Source organism: Desmodus rotundus, chromosome 9 (assembly GCF_022682495.2).
Source record: "Desmodus rotundus isolate HL8 chromosome 9, HLdesRot8A.1, whole genome shotgun sequence".
NCBI classification, from domain to species: Eukaryota; Metazoa; Chordata; class Mammalia; order Chiroptera; family Phyllostomidae; genus Desmodus; species Desmodus rotundus.
Genome location: NC_071395.1, coordinates 112,924,360 through 112,947,612, shown reverse-complemented (window position 1 = coordinate 112,947,612; position 23,253 = coordinate 112,924,360). Strand labels below are relative to the sequence as shown.

Here is a 23,253-nt window from a genome sequence, read left to right as displayed (position 1 = left end):
GTGAGATGGCATCTTGTATGACTCACACTTCGTTGTTAAAAATGTCAAACTGTTGTTGAAGTTTGTCTTACTGCCTAGACTATGCTGTCTCGAGGAATGTTCCATGTGTATTTGGGCCCAGAGATAACTACAGACCAATACCCTTTGTGAACACAGAGGAAAAAACCCTGAACAAAATATTAGCGAAACGAATCTAGCAATGTATTAAAAGGGTACTACATCACGGTAGGTGGAATTCATCCTGGGTACGGAAGCCTGGTTTAACATCTGAAAGTCAGTGTAACTCACCATACTAACACATCGATGCAGAAAAAGCAAGAGACAAAAGTCAACATTTACTTATGAAAAAACTCAGCATGCTAGAAATATAGAAATTTCCGAGGTTGCTTGGGAACCTGGGGACGGTGTGGTTGCCGGGGGTGCTGAAACTGCTCAACCTCCGAGTCCCCGCGCCCCGCCCCTCTTCTCCACCTTCCAGCTCGGGCTCCGCCCCCTCCGTCCCTGACCAATCCTCAGGCTGCCGCTGCCGCGGCCCTCAGTCTGCACGGCTCCTCCCATGCTTGAACTTCCCGAAAGACAGCCGAGCGGCCCAATGAACTCCCTCGGCGGCTGGAGCGGCCAGCTGGAGAGCCAATCCGGAAGCGGCGCGGGCAGGAAAGGCGGATCTCCGTGACGGACAGAGGAGGACGTGCCAGGCGGGTTGCTGTTGGTTGCTAGCTACCTCCTCGCGCCTGACCGTTTGGCGGCGGCGTCGTCACCTGGGCCTCGGAGCCGGCGCCGGGGCCGTGAGCGCGAGGTGATCGCCCGAGGCCTGGGCTCCACGCGCCGCTACTGGACGGACCCCGCTCACCCCTCATCTCTGGACGCGCAGGCCCGGCGCCCCCCGCCCGGCTCGCGCAGGTGAGGGGCACGTGCTGGTGAAGAGGCCCCAGCGTAGGGAAGCAGCGGCTTTGGCCCGCGCCCGGCTCGTCTCTCGGCTTCCCCAGGAGAGCGAGGGGGGGGCCCGGTGTGCGGCCGCAGGTCCATCCCCAGGAGCCAAACGGCGGGGAGGTGTGGAGCGGCCCTGGGGCAGCCCGTCCCCGGGGTCCTTCAGCAGAAGGACCTTCATATGCAGGGCGGTCTGGCCCTGGCGTTTCCAGGGAGAGGCTGTGTTTACTGCCCTGAGCCCCGCGCGCGCTGCTGCGTGGCTGGGACGGGGCCGCGGGGTCCGGGAGAGGGGGTGATAAGTTTTACCCCCACAGCCGGATACGCTGCCCGAGTCCCGAGTCTGGGGAATGGGAGGGACAGCCGGCGCCCAACTCGGCCACGGGCCGTGCACTGACCGCGGTGAGGACGGGCGTGTGCGTGCTGGCCCTCCAGGGAGCCGGTGGCCCGGAGGACTGCGCCCTTTCCCCCGTGGGCGTTTCTCGTGTGGTGCGGCTCGCCCACTCCGTTGCTGAGCGCCTGCCGCGGGCCAGGCGCTCGGCCATATGGTCCAGTCCTCGTGGGGCTTCCACTCTTGCGAGGAGGGACAGACAGTGCACAGACCAACCCGTGGGGCCCGGTGGCCAGGTTGCCAGGTGAAGAAAAAAAGCAGGATGAGGGAACGAAGAGTGATGGGGACCGGACCGGCGGCTCTCTGAGTGAAGGCAGCCCCCTGGGAAGGGGCCAGCAGGTGCAGGGCTCGCCCTGGACTGGCGGACTGCCAGAGCCCCTGCCCCCACGCAGAAGGAAGGCTGGTGTGGCTGAGCGGAGGGCGAGGGCGGGGGGTGACGGTGAGGAGGCCCCTGAGTGAGCAGGGTCAGACCTGAGGGCGTTTGGGCTCCATGCTTTGTGCCTCGGGACCCATGGGCGGCTTTTCAGCGGTTCTGTGGGGAGACCTGAGGCCCCGTTCAGAAAGGTCAGCTCTGGCCGTGTGTGGGGAGAGGTTACTGCAGTTGTCCGGGGTCACTGACGGGAACTCAGGCTGGGCTTGTGGCAAGAGAGGACGGAGGGGGAGAGAGCAGCGTCTGGGGGGCAGGGGGCAGGTGTGGAGGTGAGCGGGAAGGTGTCAGGGTGCAGCTGGCCTGAGCCCTTGACGAAAACGCCCACTGGGCGGGGGCAGCTGGAGGGGGAAGTCGGGAGTCTGTTTTGGCTTCTCGGGTCTGAGGTGCTGGGGCAGGGGTGGCGATCTGAGTCGGGAGTTAGGGGACAGAGGGGCGGACGGGCCGCCAGACGAGAGGGTAGATGGAGGAGGAAGGGCCAGCAAGGGGGACCCGGTGTGTGGCGTGCTGGCGGGGTGGGAGGGAAGCGGGAAGCGAGAGCGGGTGCCGGGTCCCAGAAGCTCGAGGTGTGCGGTGGATTCCGAGGAAACGGAGGGAGTCCTATGGCCACAGAAGTCCGGGGACCCGGGTCGGGCAGCGTTAATCAGTCCAGATCCTGGTTAGAACGTCACACCACGTGTCGGCCTCCTGGTGACAGTCCTAGGAGGCGGCACTTTCTCAATGTCCACTTCGCAAATGTGGAGAGCGAAGCTCAGACAGTTGGTGAGTCTCTGGGTGTAAGTGGGGCGTCGGCCCACGCCCAGAACTGCCTGCCGGGCCACTGTCAGGCGGGACCCCTCCAGGGAGAGGTCATCCAGTCACAGCAGTCCTGCTGATGGCAGCCTTGTGTTTTGGGGGAGACCACAGGCTTCTCAGGGCGCTTGGCGGCAGGCAGGCCAGGCGCCCTGCGGCCCCTGAGGCCTGGCGGAGGTGGTGGGCGTGGGACCCCGGCCGGCAGAAGGCCTCACCGCGCCTCCTCTTGCCTGCTCAGGGCGCACTTGTCCACCATGAAAGGCTCCCGGGCCCTCAGCGGCGCCCCCGGCCCCCACAAGGGCAGCCTGGAAGGCTTGGATCTCCGTCTGACAGGGCTCCCCCCGCCCGTGTCCCGGCGCCCCAACAGCGCCTCAGCTGCCAAGCCCATCGTCCGCTCCATCTCTGTGGCCGCAGGCCGTGAGCCGAGGAGGAAGACGCTGGTGAGTGCTTGGGCTGGCGGCGTCCGTCCGGGGTCTCCAGGTCTCCCGCCTCCTGGGGATTTGCCATTAGGGTGGCCCGTGACTTCGGGGAACACTCCACCCCGCAGCAGGCACCTTACCTCCATCCCATGGCCGTCCGGGGGGCAGGGAGGACCAGGGACTTAAGTAACAGAGCTCAAGGCCAGACTCAGTTGGCCCAAGGCAGAAGCTAGACTCAGCCAGCCAAGCTCTCTCTCTCTCCTGCTCCACCAGCATTTGGGTCTGTTTGAACCCTCCAGAGATGGGGTTGCCTGCGGGGAAGGGGGCGGGCTCCTGGTGCGCAGGCGGAGCCTGGCGGGCTGGCCTGCGGGCTAGGGAGCGACTGTGAAAACGCATGGATTTTGCTGCAGCCCCGGTGTCATGCAGCCGCTCTTGGACCCACTGCCAGCCAGGGGTGAGGGGCTCCCACTTCTTTCCAGGAAGGAAGGCTGGTGGAGGCCTCGCCCACGGCCCCAGGCATGCCGGCTGTCCCCGTTTTCCCCACACCCACCTCCCCTCTCTGAATCTGTCCTGCGTGGTCCAGTACTGAAGGGGCGGGTAGGTGCCCAGAACCTTTCCCCCGCGCTGGCAGTCACCTCCTCTTTGCAGGAGGCCGCAGGGCCCGGGGGCCCCAGGGCCACCAACAACCTTCGCAGGTCTAACAGCACGACACAGGTGCACCAGCCACAAGCTGGGCGCGCGCGGACTGACCCCTTCAGGTAACTCCGTCTGCTCCTGTCCTGCCTGCATCAGCCCTTCTGCCGCCCCCACCGGTGTGGGCACTGGCTGGACAGTGGGGCCTGAGGTCGCCTTTACTCAGGGCCAGTGCCGGGCAGGGCGGGCAGGCCGAGTCTTGACCTGTTGTGTCTGCCAGTGGAGTGTGGGCCTCTAGGCCCACGCCCCCGGCCTCCTCCTCCCCCTCTGTCCTTGCTGTGCTTTTCCTGGGGTGTCAGGGAGGCCACGGGGTGGGGCCTCCCTCTTCCAGGGGCGGTCGGCTGGTAGATCAGGACTGAGAAACATTGTTTTGAGCTCCAGGCTCGGAAACAGAATGCCGGCTGGTGACCTGGGCCCTCCCACCCTGTCACAAGCCGTCCCTACATCATTTGCATTCCTGGAACCTGCCTCGACCCACTGTCCCTGCCTGCCTGCTGTCCTCTCACAGGCCGGCGGAGCCCCCCGACTCCCTGACGCTCACTGAGGGCAGCCCCAGTGGGAAAAAGAGGCCGGCCAGTCCGAGCAAAGCTCCCGGCGAGAAGGGGGACACAGGGAGCGTCCTGGTGAGAGCTGGGCCGAGTCTGGTCTGGCTGCCCCTGAGGGAGGGACACCTGGCCTTCTTTGTTTTGCTGCCCCTGCGGGGCAGGTGTTGGGGGGTTGGGGGGGGACGGGTTGTGCCAGCTTTGACCACAACGTCACAACTGGGGAGGAGCAGAAACTTCCTCCCCCTGGCCATCCCATTGCCCAGTTTGTGGGTGAGGCTGTGGGGGCAGGGGACTCAGGTCAGTGAGCACATGGCAGGTCACAGGCTTAGGCTGTGTCTGTGTCCACGGGCAGGACGAGCAGCCCAGGGCCTTCACCTTGCCACCTGGGGCCCGGAGTCCCAGCACCCTGGACGCACCGGCGGGCCCATGGAAAAGAGAGCATGCCACTATGCTGGCGCCCAGCTTCACCGCCAACAACAGGTGCTTCCGTCGTGGGCGCGGGGCAGACGCTTTGTCTCGAGTGAATGAATGAGTTGAGTGAGTGAGTGATGGGCTCTCTCTCCTGAGAGCCCCAAGAAGGGGTTTCCTGGGGGCATCCTGCACCCTGGGGTCCACGCCAGCCTGGGGGAGCCTGCCAGGCCCACTGCAGGGGGGTTCGCTCCTGCAGAGGTCGGTCCAAGACAGTGCTTGTGCACGTGGCCTTGTCAAGCACACTGGGGACTCTTGGTTGAGGCTTAGCCTGCACATCTTAGGAGGGGGGTGTGCGTCCCCTCGGGCTCCATCTGTGCGCTACCCGCTGGGAGCCGGCCATCCTCCAGCCGCGTCAGTCACTTCTCAGGCCTGTGTGCTGTGACCTGACAGGACAGAGCATGTCCAGAGTGTGGCCAAGTGGGGTCAGGAGAGGGTCAGCAGATGGGCCTCGGCCATGGAGCTGGTGGCCAGGAGTTGATGGGATCGGCAGGGGCCCTGGAGAAGCCCCAGGAGAAACCGGGTTCCGAACAGCTGCCCAGGGCTGCAAGGAAGGCTTGTCCTCCTGGCTCTCGGCCGCAGTGGGGACAGGTTGGAGGGACGAGGAACCTCCCCGGCTGCCTGGAGCTGCTGTCCATCATGGGGCATCTGCGAGAGGTGCCCCATTGTCCTCACCCAGAGTCGGCACGGGGGACTCTGGCTATTGATGCCAGAACTCGAGTCGGAGCTCGGAATCTGTCAGAGTGACACACCCACACCCACACTCACACCCACACACAGCTGGAAAGCCCACCGGCCCTGCAGACTGCTCCTCCCAGCAGCACCCAGCCCTGCTTCCAGAAGCAGCCACTTGCAAAGTAGCGTAGCGTTCCCTGGAGAACGTCATCCGGACACTCGTGTGCTGCCGCTGTTGGCAGTCGTTCAGTCTCAGGCGCACTCTGTGGAAGGTGGGCCCGCTCTCGCACGCCCGCCCCCCAGCCCACAGGGCACCCAAATCCTGGCGGGGGTGTGGGGGGTCAGGCCCGGGTTGGCGTCACCAGGGCTGTGTGTCCCCATGGTCTGAGTTCTGATGCTGCATTTCATTCGCTGTGGGACTGGGGACGGGGTGCTTACCCTCCTGCGCCCCGACCCTCGTCCTCAGGGCATGGGGGGGGTGCGTAGCTCCAGAGCGGGAAGACTGAAGGTGTCCAGGGCACGCGCTAGTCTGTCTTTCGCTTGAAATGACCCCTTCCTCTCTCTGCTTGGCTGTCTGGTGCCGGGCGCTTGTCCTGGATCTGACTGCAGAACTCTGAAGCCCGGCCCTCCACCCTGCTGGAGACCGCAGCTGCACCCGCACAGCCCGCCCCTCACCTGCTGCTGGGGGAGGGGAGTGTCTTGGGGAGGGAGGACCAGGTTCAGGGGCTCCTTTGGGAGAGCCGGTGTCCCCATGTCCTGCCCCCACCTGCAGCTGCCTGGCCTCACACATACCTGGCCTGCACGGGTCTGTCCTCCAACAGCAACCTGTGACTGTCCTCCCGCCTAGGCTTGGGCAGCCTTGGGGGCTACGGCTCACGGCTCAGGTCAGCTTGGCAGAACGTCCCGGGGGAGCTTTCCTGGGTCTCAGGAAGGTCCCAGTGTTGGGCGAGGTGGCTGTGCGGGGCCCCACTGAGTGTGACTCGGGAACCTGTCATCCACCTGCCTGAGCCTGAGGCCGCCCCCGTCTCTCTGGCAGGAGCAACAAGGCAGCCGTGGGCAACTGCGTCACCACCATGGTGCACAACCGCTACGCCCCCACAGACGCCGCGCCCCCCAAGAGCTCCAACCACACGGCTCCCTCCCTCAAGTAAGGGCCCGGCTCCGGCCCGGGTGTGTGCATGTGAGGATGCCTGCCCGGGCCTGGGCCCCCGGGGCTGCCACCGCCATTCTTGTGGCCCCAGTGTGGGGACTCGGACAGGGCCTGGTGGCCCAACCTGGGGTCCTGCTGAAGAAGCCACAGTCTCCCTGAGTCTCGATGGGCCTCGGCCGAGTGTAGGTTAGCCCCATGCGCTCAGTCAGGGACGGCCATGGGGTTTCCTGACGCACCTTCCAGCTCTGGGGTCCTGTGACTCTTGAGACCTGTTTGCTCTTTAAATGAGCTGTGGGTGCCACCAGACGTGCGCGTGGGGGACAGACCGGCAAGTGGGAGTGGGTGCAGGCCCGAGGCAGCGACCGTGCCCATGGGCAGAGTGGGCCAGGCCGGGCGGGTGAGCCTTTCTGTCTCTGCCTCCCCCAGCAATCTCATCAAGGCGGCCTCCGATGAGGGCGGGGGCAGCGGCTCTGGAAAGCCACAGAAGAACTTGACCGGCAGCAAGCCTGTGGCCCAGAACAACACAGGGGCCCCTGAGAGCCTGCTCAGACGGAGGGAAGTGACAGAGGAGGAGGCGGAGAGGTGACTGCAGGCAGGGGATGGGCAGGGAGCGTGAGGCTCTGTTGATGGAAATTCTCACTTAATAATTGCTTATGAGACGAGGGCTGAAAAGACCACACGCTGTCTGAGTCCATTCACCCGAAACGTCTAGGAAAGGCAGGTCCAGGGACAGGGCACAGCCACGGTTCCTGAGCCGGCTGTGGGACAGCTCCCGGTTGGGGGACACGTTGGTTGTAGCAGCATCTCCCTCGCCTGGCCACACACACTCTGGGTCCCTGCTGAAGATCTCTGAGCCGCGCACTCAGCCCAGACAGATGTGGTGCATGGGTCACACTTCACTAAACCTCAATTACACCTTAAGTGCAAAGAAACATGGAGCTAAAAAGCACCCTGGGGCTGCCCCAGGGACTCGGGGTGTGGTGGGACCTTCTGCTGTGGCCCCAGGTCTGTGACATCACGTTGAGAACCTGTGCCTGGCTGGGCAGGCACCGCGTGCAGTGCCCTTGGAGCATGGGGCCAGGCCCTGGTGGCACACATCGGGAGGAGGAGCCAGGCGAGGTCAGGAGCTGTGCGCCCCCCTGCCCACCCCTCAGCAAGGCCCCCTGGGAGAGGGCCCCTCGAGCGTGTCCCCCAGCTTTGCTGAGTGTGGCTGACATCCGGCAGAGTGCACGCTTCAGCTGTGCAGCGTGGCGAGCGCTGGCACGCGTGCGGCTACGTCTGCAGATGCAGTACAGCGAGACGTGGCACGTCCCTCACCCCGGGCCACTCACAGCCCTCACCCAGCATCTCCTGGACCTGACCAGGGCCGCCACGCCCGTCGCGACGGCTTTGTCTTCTCTGGAATGCTCTGTGACTGGAGCGCAGAGCAGCGTGTGGCCTTGTACGCCCTGTCGTCTGGGCGGAGTGCCTGCCCTCCGCACCTGCAGGCCTTGCTCGGGCAGTTTCCACTTGCGGGAGGTCGTGGGTGGAGTCTGTGGGCTGGGGCTGGCCACCTGCAAGTAGAGCCAGCGGTCTCTGCCGTGCTGGGCCCTCCTGGGACCTGCAGAGGCTGACAGCCGCCTGGCTCCTCAGGTGCTGAGTCTGCTCTCTGGACAGGTTTATCCACCAGGTGAACCAGGCTGCCATCACCATCCAGCGCTGGTACCGGCACCAAGCACAGCGGCGTGGAGCCCGAGCCACCAGCCTGGAGCCCTTGCTGGCGTCCAAGCCAGAGGTGAGTGTGGCTGTATGAGCCACACTCCAGGAAGTGACAACCCAGAGCTCACCTGTGTGCAGCGGGGTTTCTGGGACCATAGGATCGAAGCTAGAACAGCCCGCTGTCCATGCCCCATCAGGGGCCTACCCTCCTCCCTGCCCTGAGCTGCTCAGTCAGGAGGGCCTGGGTGTCGGGAAGTGGCAGCTGGTCCGCCTTGGCTGAGAGGCCCGCGTGCGGCTCTGGTTTGGGGGCCCCTGCTCCGAGATGCAGAACCATCTCCCCGCCCGAAGGAGCTGTCAGGAGGGGGCTTGCTCTGTGAGGCAGAGAAGTGACAGGTTGGGGGGTGCGTGGGGGTGCTGTGGAAACCCATGTCTGGATCTGCAACCCCACCTCCCCAGGGGCAGCGGCGGCGGCTGGGGGCGGGGAACCTGCTGGACCTGCACCAACAGAAGGAGGCGGCCAGGAAGAAGGCCCGGGAGGAGAAGGCATGCCAAGCCAGACAGGCAGCCATTCAGGTGCCAGGGGACACGGGCCTCATGGGAGCCCAGTGCCCAGTATGCCTGAGAGTGTGTCCCCAGAGGACCCCTGGACACTGGGCCCCGGGCAGCTCAGCTGGGGTGGACGAGGGGCCCCAGTGTCCCATGGGTGCAACTGCTCGGGGTGCCCCCATAGGAGCTGCGACAGAAGCGAGCCCAGAGGTCAGGCGAGGCCGAGCTTGGGCTACTGAAGGGGACCTGGGAGATGGGGGCGCCTCGGATGGCCCCAGAGCAACCCCTGCAGCTGGGAGACCATGGGGTCCAGACCCCTGGGACCCCCAAGGCCAACAACACTGGTGAGCCGGGACAGCGGGAGGCGGCCCCACGCGCTCTGGAGGCGCACAGAGCAGAGCTCAGGTCTCCCCTGCGCCCCCTGCCCATGCCGGGCCTCTTCCGCGGGCTTCTGCGGGCGGGTGACGCCGGGGTGGGCCGACGCTGCGTTCTGTCCTGCAGGCCCGGAGGACCCCTGCCAGCCTGTCCCCTACTCCTCCCCGGAGCCCCGGCAGTTCCCAGAGGACACGCCGCAGGTTCGGTCACAGCCCTTCCTGCCCTGTCCCTGCCCCTCCACAGTGGTGGGGTCCCTCGGAGCAGGAAAGGCTTCCCGGGCGGGACTTGCTTCTCTACCGCAGGGATGGGGTCCTGTGGTTGGCTCTGGGGTCCTGTTGGGTTGTCACAGATGCCCTGGGACATCTGTGCCCACGCCCCTAGAGAAAGCTGGAAGCTCAGAGGTTAAGTGACAGCAAGGACACCAGGATGAGGAGGTCCAGCCCTGACACACCCCCCTCAATCTGGGCACACCCGGTCCATGGGGCCCTGTTGGTGCCCAGCCTCACCCCCCTGGTCCTCGGGTGGTGTTGGCCTCCTATGGCCTCTCCAGCTTCGCCTGTCTACCCGTTTGCTGCAGGATGCCGGCTCCCAGGACACAGCTGGTAAAGCTCTGGAGACCATGGGCCCAGCCAGGACCAGGGCCAAGTGCAGGTCGACCCTGGATGAGCTGCTGGACACCCTGAAGCTGCTGGAGGAGGAACCAGAGCCGCTGCCCCGCCCCAGGGCCTATCACAAGGACAGATACGCCTGGACTGACGAGGTGACCGCAGGGCCCTCCCTTCCCCCAGGCCCGGGCCCTGGTGCCGGCCCCGCGGGGCTGAGGAAAACCCAGGGGCCCCTTCCTGCTTTCCTAGGGGCTCAGAGGAGGGCTGGCTGGGCCCCCAGTCGCCCAGTGGCTTACTGAGGTGAGGGACCCTCAAAGTGACCCAGGCTGTGGTGGCACCGTCTCTACCCTACGAGGGTCTGAGTAGCCCAAGAGGCCCTGCCCTCCAGACGGGGCCCAGCTGCCTTCCCCTGCCCTGCCCTGCGCCTGTCCCGAGGACTCACCACCTGATGCCTGCCCCCATGCGGTGCTTCCCCTGCAGGAAGACGCCGCCAGCTCCCTGACAGCAGACAACCTGGAGAAGTTTGGGAAGCTCAGCGCCTCTGCCGGGCCCCCTGAGGATGGGACGCTGCTCTCGGAGGCCAAGCTGCGGAGCATTATGAGCTTTCTGGAAGAGATGGAGGAGTCAGGGCAAGGCCGGCCGGCCGCAGCCCCCCAGGTGTGGGGGCAGGGACCCGGCGGGGGGTGGGGGCAGGCCTTCCCCAGGGACCAGGCCTGCCTGACCCCCCCCCACCCCCCACCCCCTGCGACTTCAGGGGCTTGTGCTGGAGGAGGGCCTGGGGCGCCTGGAGTCTGCGTCCGAGGTGAGCGCATCCGTGATGCGGCTGAGGCTGGAGGTGGAGGAGAAGAAGCAGGCCGTGGCGCTGCTGCAACGGGCGCTGGTAACGCCGCTGCCCCGTCACCACCCGGGGGCCTGCCACGGGGCTGTCACCGTCCCTGTCCTAGGCCTCCCGTTGGAACGTGCTCTGCCAGTGCCACCCCCGAGCAGTCCTCGTCCTCTGGGTCCCCTCCCCCCACTCCCAGGCACAGCAACGGGACCTCACCATCCGGAGGGTGCAGGAGACGGAGAAGGAGCTGGGCCGGCAGCTGCGGCAGCAGAGGGAGCACTACGAGGCCGCCATCCAGCGGCACCTGACCTTCATTGACCAGGTGACGGTGCCCAGGAAGCAGGGCACCAGGGCAGGGGAGTCTGGGCTCCTGGGCTCAGGGAGAGGGACAGGACCAGCGCAGTCCAGCTCGGGCCTCCAGGAGGCTCCTCGACCCGTGGCCTTCTGGCTGGGCGTTTCCCTCTTTTCTCTAAAGCGGGCAGTGTCTTCCCATGGGGATGAGGTGTCCACCACGCAGCAGGCTGGTCCAAGTCTCCTTAGCCCCATTTGGTGGTCCCCCCACAGCCAGGGTCCTCAGAGGACCAGTCGGTGGGAGGTGTCCTGTGCTTTCTGGGGTGTCGGGTCCTGGGCGGCTGCCCGTCTGCTCAGCCCCACCTCTTCCAGGTCCTGTTCTGGACAGAATGCTTGGCCTGGGGTCTGTGAGGGGAGGAGGGAGCCCAGAGGACCCAAGTGGCCTCAAATGGCCATTGGGGACCCTCTGTTTGGAAGTCATAGGTGTGTCCAAACTGAAGGTCTGCATGGAGTCCCTGGGAGGCCATGTAGGCCCTTCTCGCAGGCTGGGTGATGAGGACAACAGAGGGACCCCTTTCCCAGGGCAAACCTGACACAGCCCCAGTACAGAGAGCTCGTAGCCATGGCCACCGTCCCCAGACATCTTCATCCAGGCTCTGCGGGCACCAGCCACGCCACGGAGGAGGGGCAGGATGGTCGGGGGCAGCTGCAGCCCTGGCCACATGCAGGCAGCCCTCCCAGCCCCGGGTGGGAGGGGACTGAGGGGCTCAGTCAGCGTGCTGGCCCCGCAGGCAGGGGGAGGTGCAGGTGTCAGGCATCACGGGGGGGGGGGGCTCACCTCGTGCCCCGATTGCAGCTGATCGAAGACAAGAAGAACCTGGGGGACAAGTGTGAGGCCGTGGTGGCCGAGCTGAAGCAGGGGGACCAGCGGCGCAAAGACAGGGAGGTTCAGATGCGGGAGCAACATGAGCTGGTGAGCCCTTTCCCCCTGCACCCCACCCCTCCCTCCTTGAACAGGGCCTCCTTCCCTGGCCTCAGAGCGGAGCATGGGTCCTGGGCTTGTGACAGGACCGCCCAAGGCCACCTGGAGAGCCCTCATGCGGAAACCTGGGAGGTGGCGGGCGGGCCTTCGGTCTCCTACTGTGCCTCTGCCTCGTGCTTGATTGCAGGAGATCAAGAAACTCCGAGAGCTGATGAGCGCCACCGAGAAGGCGCGCAGGGAAAAGTGGGTGAGCGAGAAGACCCGGAGGATCAAGGAGATCACCGTTAGGGGTGTGTGGCCGCTCAGGGTGCTGGTGCAAGCTGGCCTTGGGTGGTGCAGTCCCCTGGCCTCTGGGCCTAACGAGGTCAGAGGTCAGGGGTCGCTGCAGTGCCCTGTCCCCACCCAGGCCTGGAGCCCGAGATCCAGAAGCTGATCGCCAAGCACAAGCAGGAGGTGAAGAAGCTTCGGAGCCTGCATGCAGAGGAGCTGCTTCAGGCGGACGAGCGGGCCGCCCAGCGCTATGGGCACCAGGCCGAGGCGCTTAGGGAGCAGCTGGAGCAGGAGAAGGAGGCACTGGCCCAGCAGGAGCGTGAGCGAGCCCAGCGACGGTAGGCGTCCTGGCCTGGCGGCCTCCCTGGGACATGGTCAAGGCTCGAGTAGAGTTGGGATGTGGCCTGACCCCAGAGTGACGCCGGGGACCCTGGAGAGGGTTCAGGATCCAGATGTACCCCCAGCAGGCCCTTACTCCACAGCTTCGAGCAGCAGCTGGAACAGGAGCAGCGAGACCTGCAGCAGCTGCGCAGGAGGCTCTACAGCGAGGTGGCGGAGGAGAAGGAGCGGCTGGGCCGGCAGGCTGCCAGGTGCGGGGGGGTGGGGCTGCCTGCTTCCCACTGCAGCCCCCCGCCACCCCTCACACTGACCTCTGGGTGTCCGTAGGCAGCGGGCTGAGCTGGAGGAGCTGCGGCAGCAGCTGGAGGAGAGCAGCTCTGCCCGGGGCCTCGCCCTGAGGGCTGAGTTTGAGAAGGGCCGGGAGGAGCTGGAGCACCGGCACCAGGTCTGCTTCCTGGTCCCCCTGTCCCTGTGGGCTCGGGGGGCCGGGGGGGATTCCGTTCTGGGGACACAGGGGAAGGCTATCTGGGGCGGCTGACGGGAGCACTGGTGAACCCAGGCTCATGGGGGAGGCCACTCCCCACAGACCCTCACTTGGCTCAGCTGCAGGGTTTGGGGGTCGGCCACCAGCCAGGCCACCCTCACTGCGTCACTGCCCCCAGGTGGAGTTACAGGCCCTCAAGGACCAGCTGGAGGTAGAGCGGCAGATGTGGCAGGCCAGCTGCGCCCGGAAGGAGGTGGGCACGACGGGGGGACCAGCCATTTCCTCCTGCTCCCCAACCCAGCACCCAGGTGGCAGGTGGCTCTGCTGCTGGGGTCTGCCCATGGGCTTGGCTCCGGGTTCTTGGTTTGGTTGCTCAGGCTGGTGGTTCATTCTGAGCTCTACTGAGTGCTGCCTCAGCCTTTCCCCTCAGGGCCCTGGGCTGCGGCAGGTCCTAGGTGACCGTGGAGGAGAGCACCCGCCCCCCCGCCCTCCTCCTGGACACCAGCTCCTGAAGTTACCACACCGGGCCAGCTGAGGGACATGCTACTGGCCGTTTGGCCTGGTGACAGACTCAGTGGTGGCAGAGTGGCCACGGGTGCTGCTCCCATGCCTGTGAACCGAGGGGTCACTGAGTTGGGGCTGGCTGGGTCAAAGGGCACGTCCAGCTTGCTGGGAGTTTCTGGAGACCCAGTGCACACCCTCCTCTGCGAGGCCACCCACTGAGGCTCCCACAGGGGGAAGGGGTGCCCCAGAGCCCTCAGCACCAGGATGGGGCCTCTGCTGTCCCGCACTGGGGCCCAAGTGACAGGACGTGGTCCCCTCCCCGGAGCACTGACAGGGCCTGGGGCTGGCCGAGGCCCCTCCGTCCCCACAGATCGTCCCTGGCCCAACCAGGGGCCGTGTCCCGCCACCTTAGCCGCGTCCCTGGCACTCAGGGCGCCTCCCCTCCAGGAAGTGTGGCTGCTAAACCGGGAGCGGGAGCTGAAGGAGGAGATCCGGAAGGACCGGGACAAGGACATCGAGCTGGTCGTCCGCCGGCTGGAGGCCGACATGACGCGGGCCAGGGAGGAGAGCGAGAGGGCTGCTGAGAGCCGGTGAGGCCTGGCCCCACTGGCGCTGTGACGGTGAGCCTGGCCCGTGGGCTCAGAGCTGCGGGGCTGCCCCTGACCCCACGCCTCCCCCTTGCCAGGGTCAAGCGCGTCCGCGACAAGTACGAGGCGGAGCTCAAGGAGCTGGGGCAGGCGGAGCGGCAGCTGCGGGGCCAGTTTGCAGAGCTGAAGGGGCGGTTGGCGGAGGCTGAGGGGGAGGCCGCATGCCTGCAGGGCCTGGTGCGGCAGAAGGACAAGGCCCTGGCTGCGGTGAAGGCGGTGAGCCGGCAGGAGCGGGCGGCCAGCTGGGCCCTGGGCCCCAGCCCTTCACCCGCCACAGTCTCACGCCGTCGGTGCCGCCCAGGTGAACGAGCAGCTGGCTGGCGAGAGGAGCGACCTAGCCCGGGTGCTCCGCCAGGAGTTTGCTGACCGGCTGGCAGCCTCTGAGGAGGAAAACCGGCAGGTCCGGGCTGAGCTGGAGCAGCTGAGGCGGGAGAAGCAGGTGGAGCTGGAGGACGTGCACGGGAGGTGGGTGCTGGGTGCGCATCCTCGGGAGTGGGGCAGGGTGGGGGGTGCTGCAGCTGCTGACGGGAGGAGCTCTGGCTGACCGAGGCTAGCACCGCTGGCCCTCCCTTCTGCCGTCGAGTGCCCCTGCGGTCCTCGGCCCCAGGGCCTGGGAGGAAGCCAGCTGTCTGAGCACCAGTCACCCCGGGGGCTGGGCCAGGCAGGCACCCTGCGTGGGTCTCCAGAGGGACAGTCCCTGGTCCCCGGCCTGGGTGAGGTGGGTGCTGCACAGACAAGGGGGGACCCCCCACACCCACAGGGCCTCACAGTTCTCCCTAGGCCTGTCTGCTCCCCACAGCTGCTTGGAGAGGTGGAGTGGGGACTTCTTGCCCTTCCTGGGGCTTCTGTCGGGGCCCCCACTCTGAGCTCTGATGTGTGCGGAGTCTCTGCAGGCGGCATGCTCCTGCCACCAACCCCTACAGGCAGCCCAGTGCCTGCGGTCCGCAGGCCAGGACATGGGGGGATCGCTCAGCTGACCCTCTGGTGTCAGGGTGGAGGCTATCCTGCACCAGGGGCTGCAGACCCCCCAAACCACCTCGCCCCCCTCGCCCCCCGTGTCCCACAGGGTGAAGGCAGCCCTGGCAAGGAAGGAGGAGGCCGTGAGCAGCCTTCGGAAACAGCATGAGGTGGGTCCTGTGGTGGCCGGTGGCCCAGGGTGGGGGCGGCCCGGCCTGACTGAGGTGGGGCGTGTTGCAGGCCGCGGTGAAGCGGGCCGACCACCTAGAGGAGCTGCTGGAGCAGCGCAGGCGGCCACTGCGGAGCGCCAAGTGACCCTGCCGCCCTCGCCTTCCCTCCTCCTCCGCCAGGGCCCCGCCCTGCGCAGAGGGCACCGTGGCTGCATTTGGAAGTAAAGTGCTGTTTCTTCGCACTGTGTGTCCCCTGCTTGTCTGTCTCCTGGGGTCCAGGAGGGATGGGACGCCACCCAAGGGCCCCCTCTGCAGAGCGGCAGGGCAGGGACGTTGGTGGCTCAGCTCTGCTCTCAGCCTGCTCCCCGCCCCGCCACCAGGTTCCCTGCCTGGGCCTGCTGAATCCTCTGTTGCAGCCTGACCCTGGCCGGTCCCCCCGGCACCTGCACCCCCTGCACCCCCTCACCCACCTCCACTCCTGGGAAAGAGTTCCCAGCCTCCTCCTACCCCTGCCAGGTGGCCCAACCCACCTCCCACTGTGACCCAGGAGGCCCTGGAGGTGTGACAGGCAGGGGAGCGGGAGGCAGCAGCGGGAGAAGATCTCCTGGGGGCCTCACTGCCCCCTTTTGCTGGGCTGTCAGTGGGTGGTGCTACCTGGCCGAGGTTTCCGGGCCCAGGCCCCCTGGGAGACTCCTGCTGGCCAGGAAGTCCCTCCTGCTCGCACGCTGGAGACACCCATTGCTCGTAGGGTTGCCACGGGGCTGCCACTCGCCCTCTGACGGCCCTGGCAGGTTTGGGCTCTTGCTGCTGTGAGTCCCAGCAAAGGTCACTCACTTTCAGTCCCTACTGCCACCGGGATATGGACTGTCCCCCCGCCCTCTGATAGGTCTGGGCCTTTTCCCCCTTTCCCAGCAGAGGTCGGACAGGCGGGAAGGCGGGGCTGGTGGGGCTCTGGGAGGACCCGGGCTCAGCCTCTTCACACAACCCAAGTGTCAGGGAACCGAGGTGGGCGTAGGAGCCGGAGCCCCGGAGAGAGGTCTGGGTGGTGGCTGCCAGTGTCCAGATGGTGCTTGGACCACTGCATGGGGGCTGAGCAGGGGGTGGGTGTGGGTGGGCAGAGGCCTGGGTGGGCCAGGCAGGGAGGGGTGTCTCCACTGGAAGAGCTTGGGGACAAGGGGAGGTGAGCAGGCTCAGGCAGAGTGTACACAGCCCAAGGGACACGCCGGGGACCCCCTAGACCTCACCCCAGAGCGGTAGCTGTCCCTGCGCTGTGCTTACAGCTGCCGTGGGGACTGTGGCTGCCCAGGGGCCAGTCTGGTTCGAACCCTGAGCAGAGAGCCCCCCTGGGTTTGGAAAAGGGGGTCCTGAGGGTCTGGGCCCAGAGAGCACTGGCCTGGAGCGGGGGGCCGGGGCTGGAGCCAGCAGTAGGGGGCACAAGGGGAGGGCAGAGGGGCAAGGGCTGGACACGCTCACCCCCACCCCGTTTTCCCTTCTGCACCTCACATCCCTGCCCTGCCACCAGCTCGCACAGCACCCCACAGACACGCAGGCTGAGTCGTTCGTGTAAGGCCGGCTTTATACCGCATTCCTGGCACAGGCCAGGTGCGTCCCCACGGCCTCTGTGGCGGGGCAGTGACGGGCCACTGACGGACCCCCGCTGCCCCTCAGGGACGCTTGCTGGGCTGGGCGTGGTGCTACTTCTTTGGAATTTTCTCCTTTTTGATCAGTTCAGAAAATTCTAGAGCAGGAGACAGATTTCTAGTAAATAACTCCCAGGCCGTATGTGCCCCCCTGAGCCCTGCAGGCCCAACAGGGAGGGGTGTCCCCTGTATGAGCAGGGCTCCCCCAGTCTAGGGCCCTCCGGTGGGAGCAGGAGGGACAGCAGTGGGCCGTGAAGCCCCCACACTGCCTGTTTACCCCACCCCACCCCCATTCCCCTGGGGCCACAGCCCTCCCCCACCCACCTCCCTCCTGGGCACCCCCCGCAGTGCCTGGGGGCCCTGCTGCCACCACCACCCCCGACCGAGGCCCCTCTCCCCACCTGAGCCCTCAGCGAGTCTACCACCCACCCTCTGCCAGCTCCGGCCACCACTCGGCAATCTGCAGCGGCCCCCCGGCCCTGCAGCACTGAGCCAGCATCCCTGAGACTCAGTTTCCCATCCGTGAGTTGGGGATGGTGGTGCCCACCACAGATGGCAGTGAGCTTTGGGGTTAGGGGGATGGGGTCAGCGCCTGGCAGCGGGGAGCCACTCAGCTCTGCACCGAGAGGGACAAGGGACACCGTGCAAAAGGCCCGGTGCAGGTGGTCCCAGAGCGGGGGCCGGGGGACGGCAGAGACTCCCCATGGGGCGGCCCACCTTCGAAGTCGATCCTCCCATCCTCGTCGCTGTCAGCTGCCTGGATCATGGCCTCAGCCTCCTCGTCTGTCAGCGGGGCGGCAGGCCCGCTGCTGGGGACGATGGACAGGACGTACCTGGGCCGGGTGGGCTCCTGTCAGAGCAGGGGCGTCTGCCAGTGCCTGATGGCTTACAAAGTGCCCCCTGCCCACCTCACAGGTCGGGAGACTGAGGCCCAGTGATCGGGAGATGGGTCTCTAGGCTGGTCTGGTGCTGTCCCTGTGGCCCTGCCTCCTGAAAGGTTGGGGGTATGGACTGGGGGTATGGACTGGGCACAGGGCCCTGGGCTCAGTGCCCCTCCCCCCCAACCCCGCGTCCTTGGCTGCTGGCTGTTACTTGATCTCATTCCACTCAATGAAGCCACTCTTGTCCTTGTCCAGGGTCTGGAAGGCCTTGCGGATGGCATCCTCCAGCTGCCCTGAGGCCTGGAACTTCCGCATGTACTCGAAGAACCTGAGGTAGTTGAAGGAGCCTGGAAGGGACCGGCAGTGGTCAGCAGGTGGCCAGACCGGGCCCGGGGCCAGGGGCCGCAGACAGGCTCCTGTGCACACGGCTCCCTCGGCCGTGGTGGGGCCGGCCCGGGCGGGGGTGCTGTGGGGGCAGGCCCTACCATGGCGCCTCATGTCAGTGGGCAGCCGCTCTATGTCCTCGTCTGACAGGGACGTGCCCATGGCCAAGGCCATCTTCTTCACCTGGGAGGAGAAGTCCTCGTCCATCCCGGCCCTGCGGTGGACAGGAGCCAGCTCAGTGGGTGCGCGGTGGGAGGGGCACTGGGCTCGGACCCTGCGTGGTGCCAGCTCCTGCACCCCATAGGAGACCCTGGGGCCAGACCAGACCCCAGCTGTCTTCGGGGGCCCTGGTCTTGCGGAGGCCCCTGTGCCCGGGGCCCCAAGGAAGACAGGTTCGAGCACTGCGTCCTTCTAGCTGGACGCTTTGAGGTCGTGACCCCATGTCACGGAGAGACCGAGGGCCCGAGGGGTCAGTGACCACCCCAGTTCCTCTACTCTGCTCAGACGAGGTGGCCGTGGCAGCTGTCGGACCCTCAGCACTGCTGGAACAAGGCCCTCTGCCACCCTTCAAGGCCCATCTCAAAGCCGCCTCCTCTGGGAAGCTTCCCTGGTTACCTGAAGGGCCACTTCCTCCAGCCAAAACTCAAGGCCCAGGGGCTCGGTCTCACGCTCCTGGACCCCAGACCAGCGGACCCTGCTTCTCCCAGCCGGACCCTGACCACTGCAGTGGGGTGTGCTGGGCACAGGCCATATGGAGCTGGCCTTGGGCTGAGGGGGCCCATGACTCTCCCTCTGGCCAGGGCGACTACTGCCCCTTTCAGGCCCTCCGGAGGCCCCACTGGAGGTGCGTCTGCCCACGGCCCTGAGCGTCACTGTTGGGCAGGGGTGCCAGCCGGGCGGGCGGGGGTCTGGGCACAGGCAAGGGGCCCGCAGCCGGGGACCAGGCTGTCCGGTGCCCCTCACGGCAGTGCCGTATGACCCGCTGAGCTCTCAGGTTGCTGTCCCCAGGGGGGGGTTGGGTTCTGGGACTCGTGGCAAAGCAGCTATTTCAGAGGCTCCTTGGCCCTCTCAAAAGTTCACCAGGTGGTGGAACCTTCTGGAACATGCTTCCACCATGGGGAGGGTCACCCCATGGCCTGCGGGTCCGAGTGGCGCTGGGCCATGGTTGAAGGGGCCTCTACTTCCCTCCCCACTGGAGAAGCCACGGGCCAGACCAAGCATCACACTCAACCCTGGAAGCCCTGGAACGGGGCCCTGTCCACCCTGCCCCTGTGCAGGCCCTGCAGTGGGCCCTGCCCCTTCCCCCTCCCCCCGGGAAAGGCCTCCCTCCCCCTCCCACCTCCCTGCCATCCAGAGCCAGAGCTGGCCAGACCTTAAAGCTGGGCTGAGACCCCTCAGACCCCCATGTCCCAGCATTACCATGCCCTCATGCCCCCAGGCTGGCAGGGACCCCACCCAGACCACTCTGGGCACCCGCGGGGCGCCCCGAGGGCTGTGGTCTGCGCCCGGCCTTGGCCCAGGAGTCTCCAAGTGAGCTCAGGGTTGATGTGAGAAAAAGGTAGGGGGTGGTGGGGAACAGTGGGGAACCCCTACAGACAGGATTGGCACAGCGCCTCAGAGCTGGCTCAGTGTGCCTGCCCGAGTTGGGAGGCCAACTGGGCTTGGACCTTTGCCCCTGACTTTACACCTGGGGGCCTGAGGTCAGTGAGCGGGTCACAGCTTCCCCATGCTGACCCCAACTCACCAGCCCCCCTCGACCCACTCAGGCACCATGCCCACCCTCCCCGCAGACCGGACCCTGCAGCTGCCTGCCGATGGGAGCTCCCTCGGGGCTGGCCTTCCCTTCCTCCTCCTTTTCCTGCCTCCCCTGGGCCTTCCTTTGTCCCATGGGTGAAGGCCCCGGGGCGCTGCTGAGATACTCCCACTCCCGTCGGGGCTCACTTGTGTCCGGCTTCCCTGGAGGGCTCTAGGAGGCAGGTCAGGCTGGGGGTTGACAGGCCGCCGTGGGCCCCAGCCTTTATACCTGCTGCCGCCTGGCCCACGTACAGCTCAGGGCCGCAGCGCCCCTCACCCCCCAGGCACTCTGGCCTGTCACGAGCCGGCCCCAGGGGCTCACTGGCATGTCCACACTGGCCGGGCAGACTGGCAGTCAGGAGTGCCTGGCCTCCCTGAGCCTGGGGTGGGGGTGGGGACGCAGAGATCATTTCTGTCTGCTGCAGGAGGTCCCACCTGCCTGCTGGCCTCACACTGCGGCCTTGTCCCCGCAGCATGGGCCCCCATCCGTGGGCGCCCCGCAGTGGTGAGTTCTCGGTGTGACGGCTGCACCGGGTGCCCCCATGCTGAGTCGGGGTGCCAGTGGCAAAGGCTGCACCTCTCAGGCCCCGTCCCCCTGTGTAAGTGTCCCGGAGAGGCGCCCACCCGCTGGAGGGTGGGCACCCCGGGGGCGGCGGAGCCGTGCTGGACAGAGACGGGCGTGGCTGCAGTGCCAAACGTGCGGACCGCCGCCGGCCTCTTCCCACTGAAATGGTGGTTTACGTCATGTGAATTTCACCCCGTTAAAAGACCCCGCGGAGTGAGAAACAGCTCTTTAATAAAGCAGAGGTTAAACAAGCCGTAAAGAAACAGCACCCAAGGGTCTGCCGAGGGACCCGCTGCGCCCTGGCCCTGCGAGGGAGGGAGGCCCCTCCAAGCCCACCCTGCCTGGGCCCCCGAACCAGGGGTGGGGAGTGCGCAGGCGGGCTCCTGGAGCCCGCACCTGTCCCTAAGCTGACAGATGGCCGGTCCCCTGGGTGTCCCCTCGGGTCTCATTTCTTGCAGCAGCCAGGCAGCCTTCCTCGCCTGTGGCCCTGGCCCCAGCTTGCTGCTCCCCACTCTGGGCTGAGCTGGCCAGGAGGGGCCCCACCTCAGAGCACTGGGGACGCTGTTGCCCCCTGTACCTGGGCGGGGCAGGCACTACCCCCCTCCCTGGCCCCTGCTGCAGAGACCTGCGGCCCGGCCCTGTGCCGGGACCACTAGAATCGTAAGGAACTGGCTCTTTTCCAGGGACCGTTTTTCCTTCAGGATAAAGCCCTTTCAAGCCGCACCTCCTCCCTGGCGTGTCCCCCTGGGGGACTGGGGTGGCCCTTGGTCAGGCCAGCTCGGAACTCTGGACACCTTCCCTTTCCTGGGGCGGCTGTGTCCCACCTTCTGAGGTCTCTTTAGTGCATGTGGGAAGGCCCTCTCACCCCTCTCTGCAGAGCACAGCTGTGGGGGTGGGTTGTCAGGGGGCGATTTTTCTGGGGTGGGGGCTATCTCAGGCAAGTTCCTCTTAGCAACAGCACCCCCCTCCCCGCAACGGCAGGGGCCATGTGATCACAAGGGGCAGCTGTCCCACCCGCAGTCAAGCCGGGGCCACATCCCCAAGGGCAGCGGGAAGCTGCTGTGCCGTCCAGGGTTGTAAGTGGGGGAGCGGGCTGGTGGGCGAGCCCAGCCGGGGGGCTGTCCCTGGGCCCTGGAATGCCCACAGCAGTGCCCAGGACGTGGCTGTGTGGCCGGGCCCTCTGTGTTCTGTGGTAGGGGTGCCAGGAAGCGGTGTTCCCGCCGGCCTGGCCTTATGGATGGCTGTACACTGTGACCAGCCAGTGCCCTAGGCTGTGGCCACTCCAGTGCATGGCACCCTGAGCCCACCAGTTGGGCTTGGCCCCTGCTGGGCTTATGGGGGCCCTGGGTATCCTGCCTGGCCCCAGTTTGGGGGGAAGGGCACCTCTTCAGAGACCTCGTGCCGCCTGGGACCAGCAGACGCCAGCACAGTGGGGTTCTCAAGGTGGGCTGGCCACTGGTCACCCCGAGATTGGCAGGTCCCCTCCCGCCCTCCCTCACCCCTGCACGCCTTGTTCAGAGGGACCTATCCCTCTCTGCCCCTGTCCCGACACTGGACAAGCGAGGCCAGGCAACCCAGGGCGCATGGTGCGGGGTCCCGCCCCTGCGGCCCCAGTCCTCTGCTCTTCCCCGAGGAGGGGCCTGGCCCTCAGCCCAAGAGGCCAAAGGGAGGGTCCTGTGGAGCCTGACATGCAAGAGGCGGGTCCCAGGCTCTCCACTCTACCAGACAAGGTCCAGGCTCACGGTTCACCTGGAGGCCTTGGGTTCAGGGAGCCATGGAAGGAGAGCAGTTCCAGTCTCCAACTCCAGGGGGCGTGCAGTCAGACCCTCCCCCTAAATCCTAGTGCCAGGCTTCCTACCTAGCGCCCGGTGAGCAGCCAGCACGAGGCCCTGGCCACACGTAGGCAGCACTGGTCAGAGGACTGGGAGTTGTGGCGGGGGCAGTGGGAGCCTCTCCAGGGCATTGTCACCCGCCCAGGGGGCAGGAGGGCCACTGAGGTCCCAGAGTGCACGGGGAGCAGGGGGAGAAGGGGCGCGCCCTGGTCAGGTGGAGTGGGAGTGCAGGCCCTGGGGCCTGAGGGGGTCTTCCCCTCCTGGCAGGGACCCCGCAGGAGGATCTGCGCCCCTAAAGCCCCAGAGGTCCGGCCCTTCTGTGTGCACCCGTCTGTGTGCTCACAGGCAAACCCAGGTCGCCGAGAGCTGTCTGCACAGGGCCTGCGGTGGCTCAGAGGCACCTCAGGCCCCCTGGTCACCTCCCTTGCCTGTGCCCTGACCGCACAGGGTCCAGTTGCCCAGGGCCCCCTCGCCGTAGGCAGGAAGGGGAGGCCCCTGCCGGGGATGCAGCCTGTCACCCTGGGGCCACACGGGGACGGCTGCCCTCCTCTGCCCACACCAGCAGCAGCCCTGGGACCTGAGCGTTTGCTCCCAGCCAGGACCCCTTCCTCGCCTGTGTGGCCCCAGCCACACAATCAGGACCGGTGATAAGGCTCCCCAGACCCTCCTCCCCAGCCTGGGGCGAGGTGGAGCCACCCACAGCAGAGGACCCCCAATGTCTGAAGGAAAAGGAGGACCCCACAGGGGACTCCCTTAGAATAAGAAGGACGCTCTCTCCCAAGGACTGACCTACTCAGTCCCTACTCAGCTCCTGCCCACTGCTCTGTCGGGCACACTGGTCCCTGCTCTCTCCCCAAGACGGTGGCTCTCCCCACCCCCCTCCAACTGGGCCTGGGCAAGGGGCTCTGCTGGTCTGTCCAGAAATGAATGGGCAGGTGACAGTGCGAGACCCAAGGAGCAGGAAACCGGCTGCACTCTG

The 23,253-nt window shown here is 66.4% G+C and overlaps 2 protein-coding genes across 5 annotated transcripts; one reads left to right on the top strand and one right to left on the bottom strand.

Annotated features, from left to right (window-relative positions):
- The first annotated feature begins 705 nt into the window (after positions 1-705).
- On the top strand, positions 706-15,423 carry CEP131 (centrosomal protein 131). Of its 3 annotated transcripts, XM_053911656.1 has the most exons (26): positions 706-900; positions 2,773-2,974; positions 3,602-3,711; positions 4,155-4,269; positions 4,544-4,671; positions 6,371-6,481; positions 6,911-7,066; positions 8,141-8,258; positions 8,639-8,755; positions 8,913-9,072; positions 9,230-9,303; positions 9,681-9,863; positions 10,189-10,365; positions 10,463-10,588; positions 10,731-10,856; positions 11,682-11,798; positions 11,995-12,097; positions 12,214-12,415; positions 12,560-12,667; positions 12,744-12,861; positions 13,079-13,153; positions 13,852-13,994; positions 14,090-14,267; positions 14,353-14,516; positions 15,118-15,178; positions 15,249-15,423. In XM_053911656.1, exons 2-26 carry the CDS (start codon positions 2,789-2,791, stop codon positions 15,321-15,323), a joined length of 3,231 nt encoding a protein of 1,076 aa, XP_053767631.1. In that variant the 5' UTR covers positions 706-900; positions 2,773-2,788; the 3' UTR covers positions 15,324-15,423. The 3 variants fall into 3 exon arrangements, with proteins under 3 accessions (XP_053767631.1, XP_053767632.1, XP_053767633.1); XM_053911657.1 differs by lacking the exons at positions 14,353-14,516; positions 15,118-15,178; positions 15,249-15,423 and having other exon boundaries at positions 13,836-13,994; positions 14,090-14,226; XM_053911658.2 differs by lacking the exons at positions 706-900; positions 2,773-2,974; positions 3,602-3,711; positions 4,155-4,269; positions 4,544-4,671 and adding an exon at positions 5,730-6,218.
- A 1,283-nt stretch (positions 15,424-16,706) lies between these two features.
- Positions 16,707-20,564, bottom strand: PVALEF (parvalbumin like EF-hand containing). 2 transcript variants are annotated; one of them, XM_024553952.3, is made up of 5 exons: positions 20,025-20,564; positions 18,185-18,297; positions 17,911-18,046; positions 17,536-17,651; positions 16,707-16,916 (listed from the first exon to the last, which is right to left on the bottom strand). In XM_024553952.3, exons 1-5 carry the CDS (start codon positions 20,351-20,353, stop codon positions 16,873-16,875), a joined length of 738 nt encoding a protein of 245 aa, XP_024409720.3. In that variant the 5' UTR covers positions 20,354-20,564; the 3' UTR covers positions 16,707-16,872. The 2 variants fall into 2 exon arrangements, with proteins under 2 accessions (XP_024409720.3, XP_045046163.2); XM_045190228.2 differs by lacking the exon at positions 16,707-16,916 and having other exon boundaries at positions 17,243-17,651.
- Positions 20,565-23,253: the final 2,689 nt, after the last annotated feature.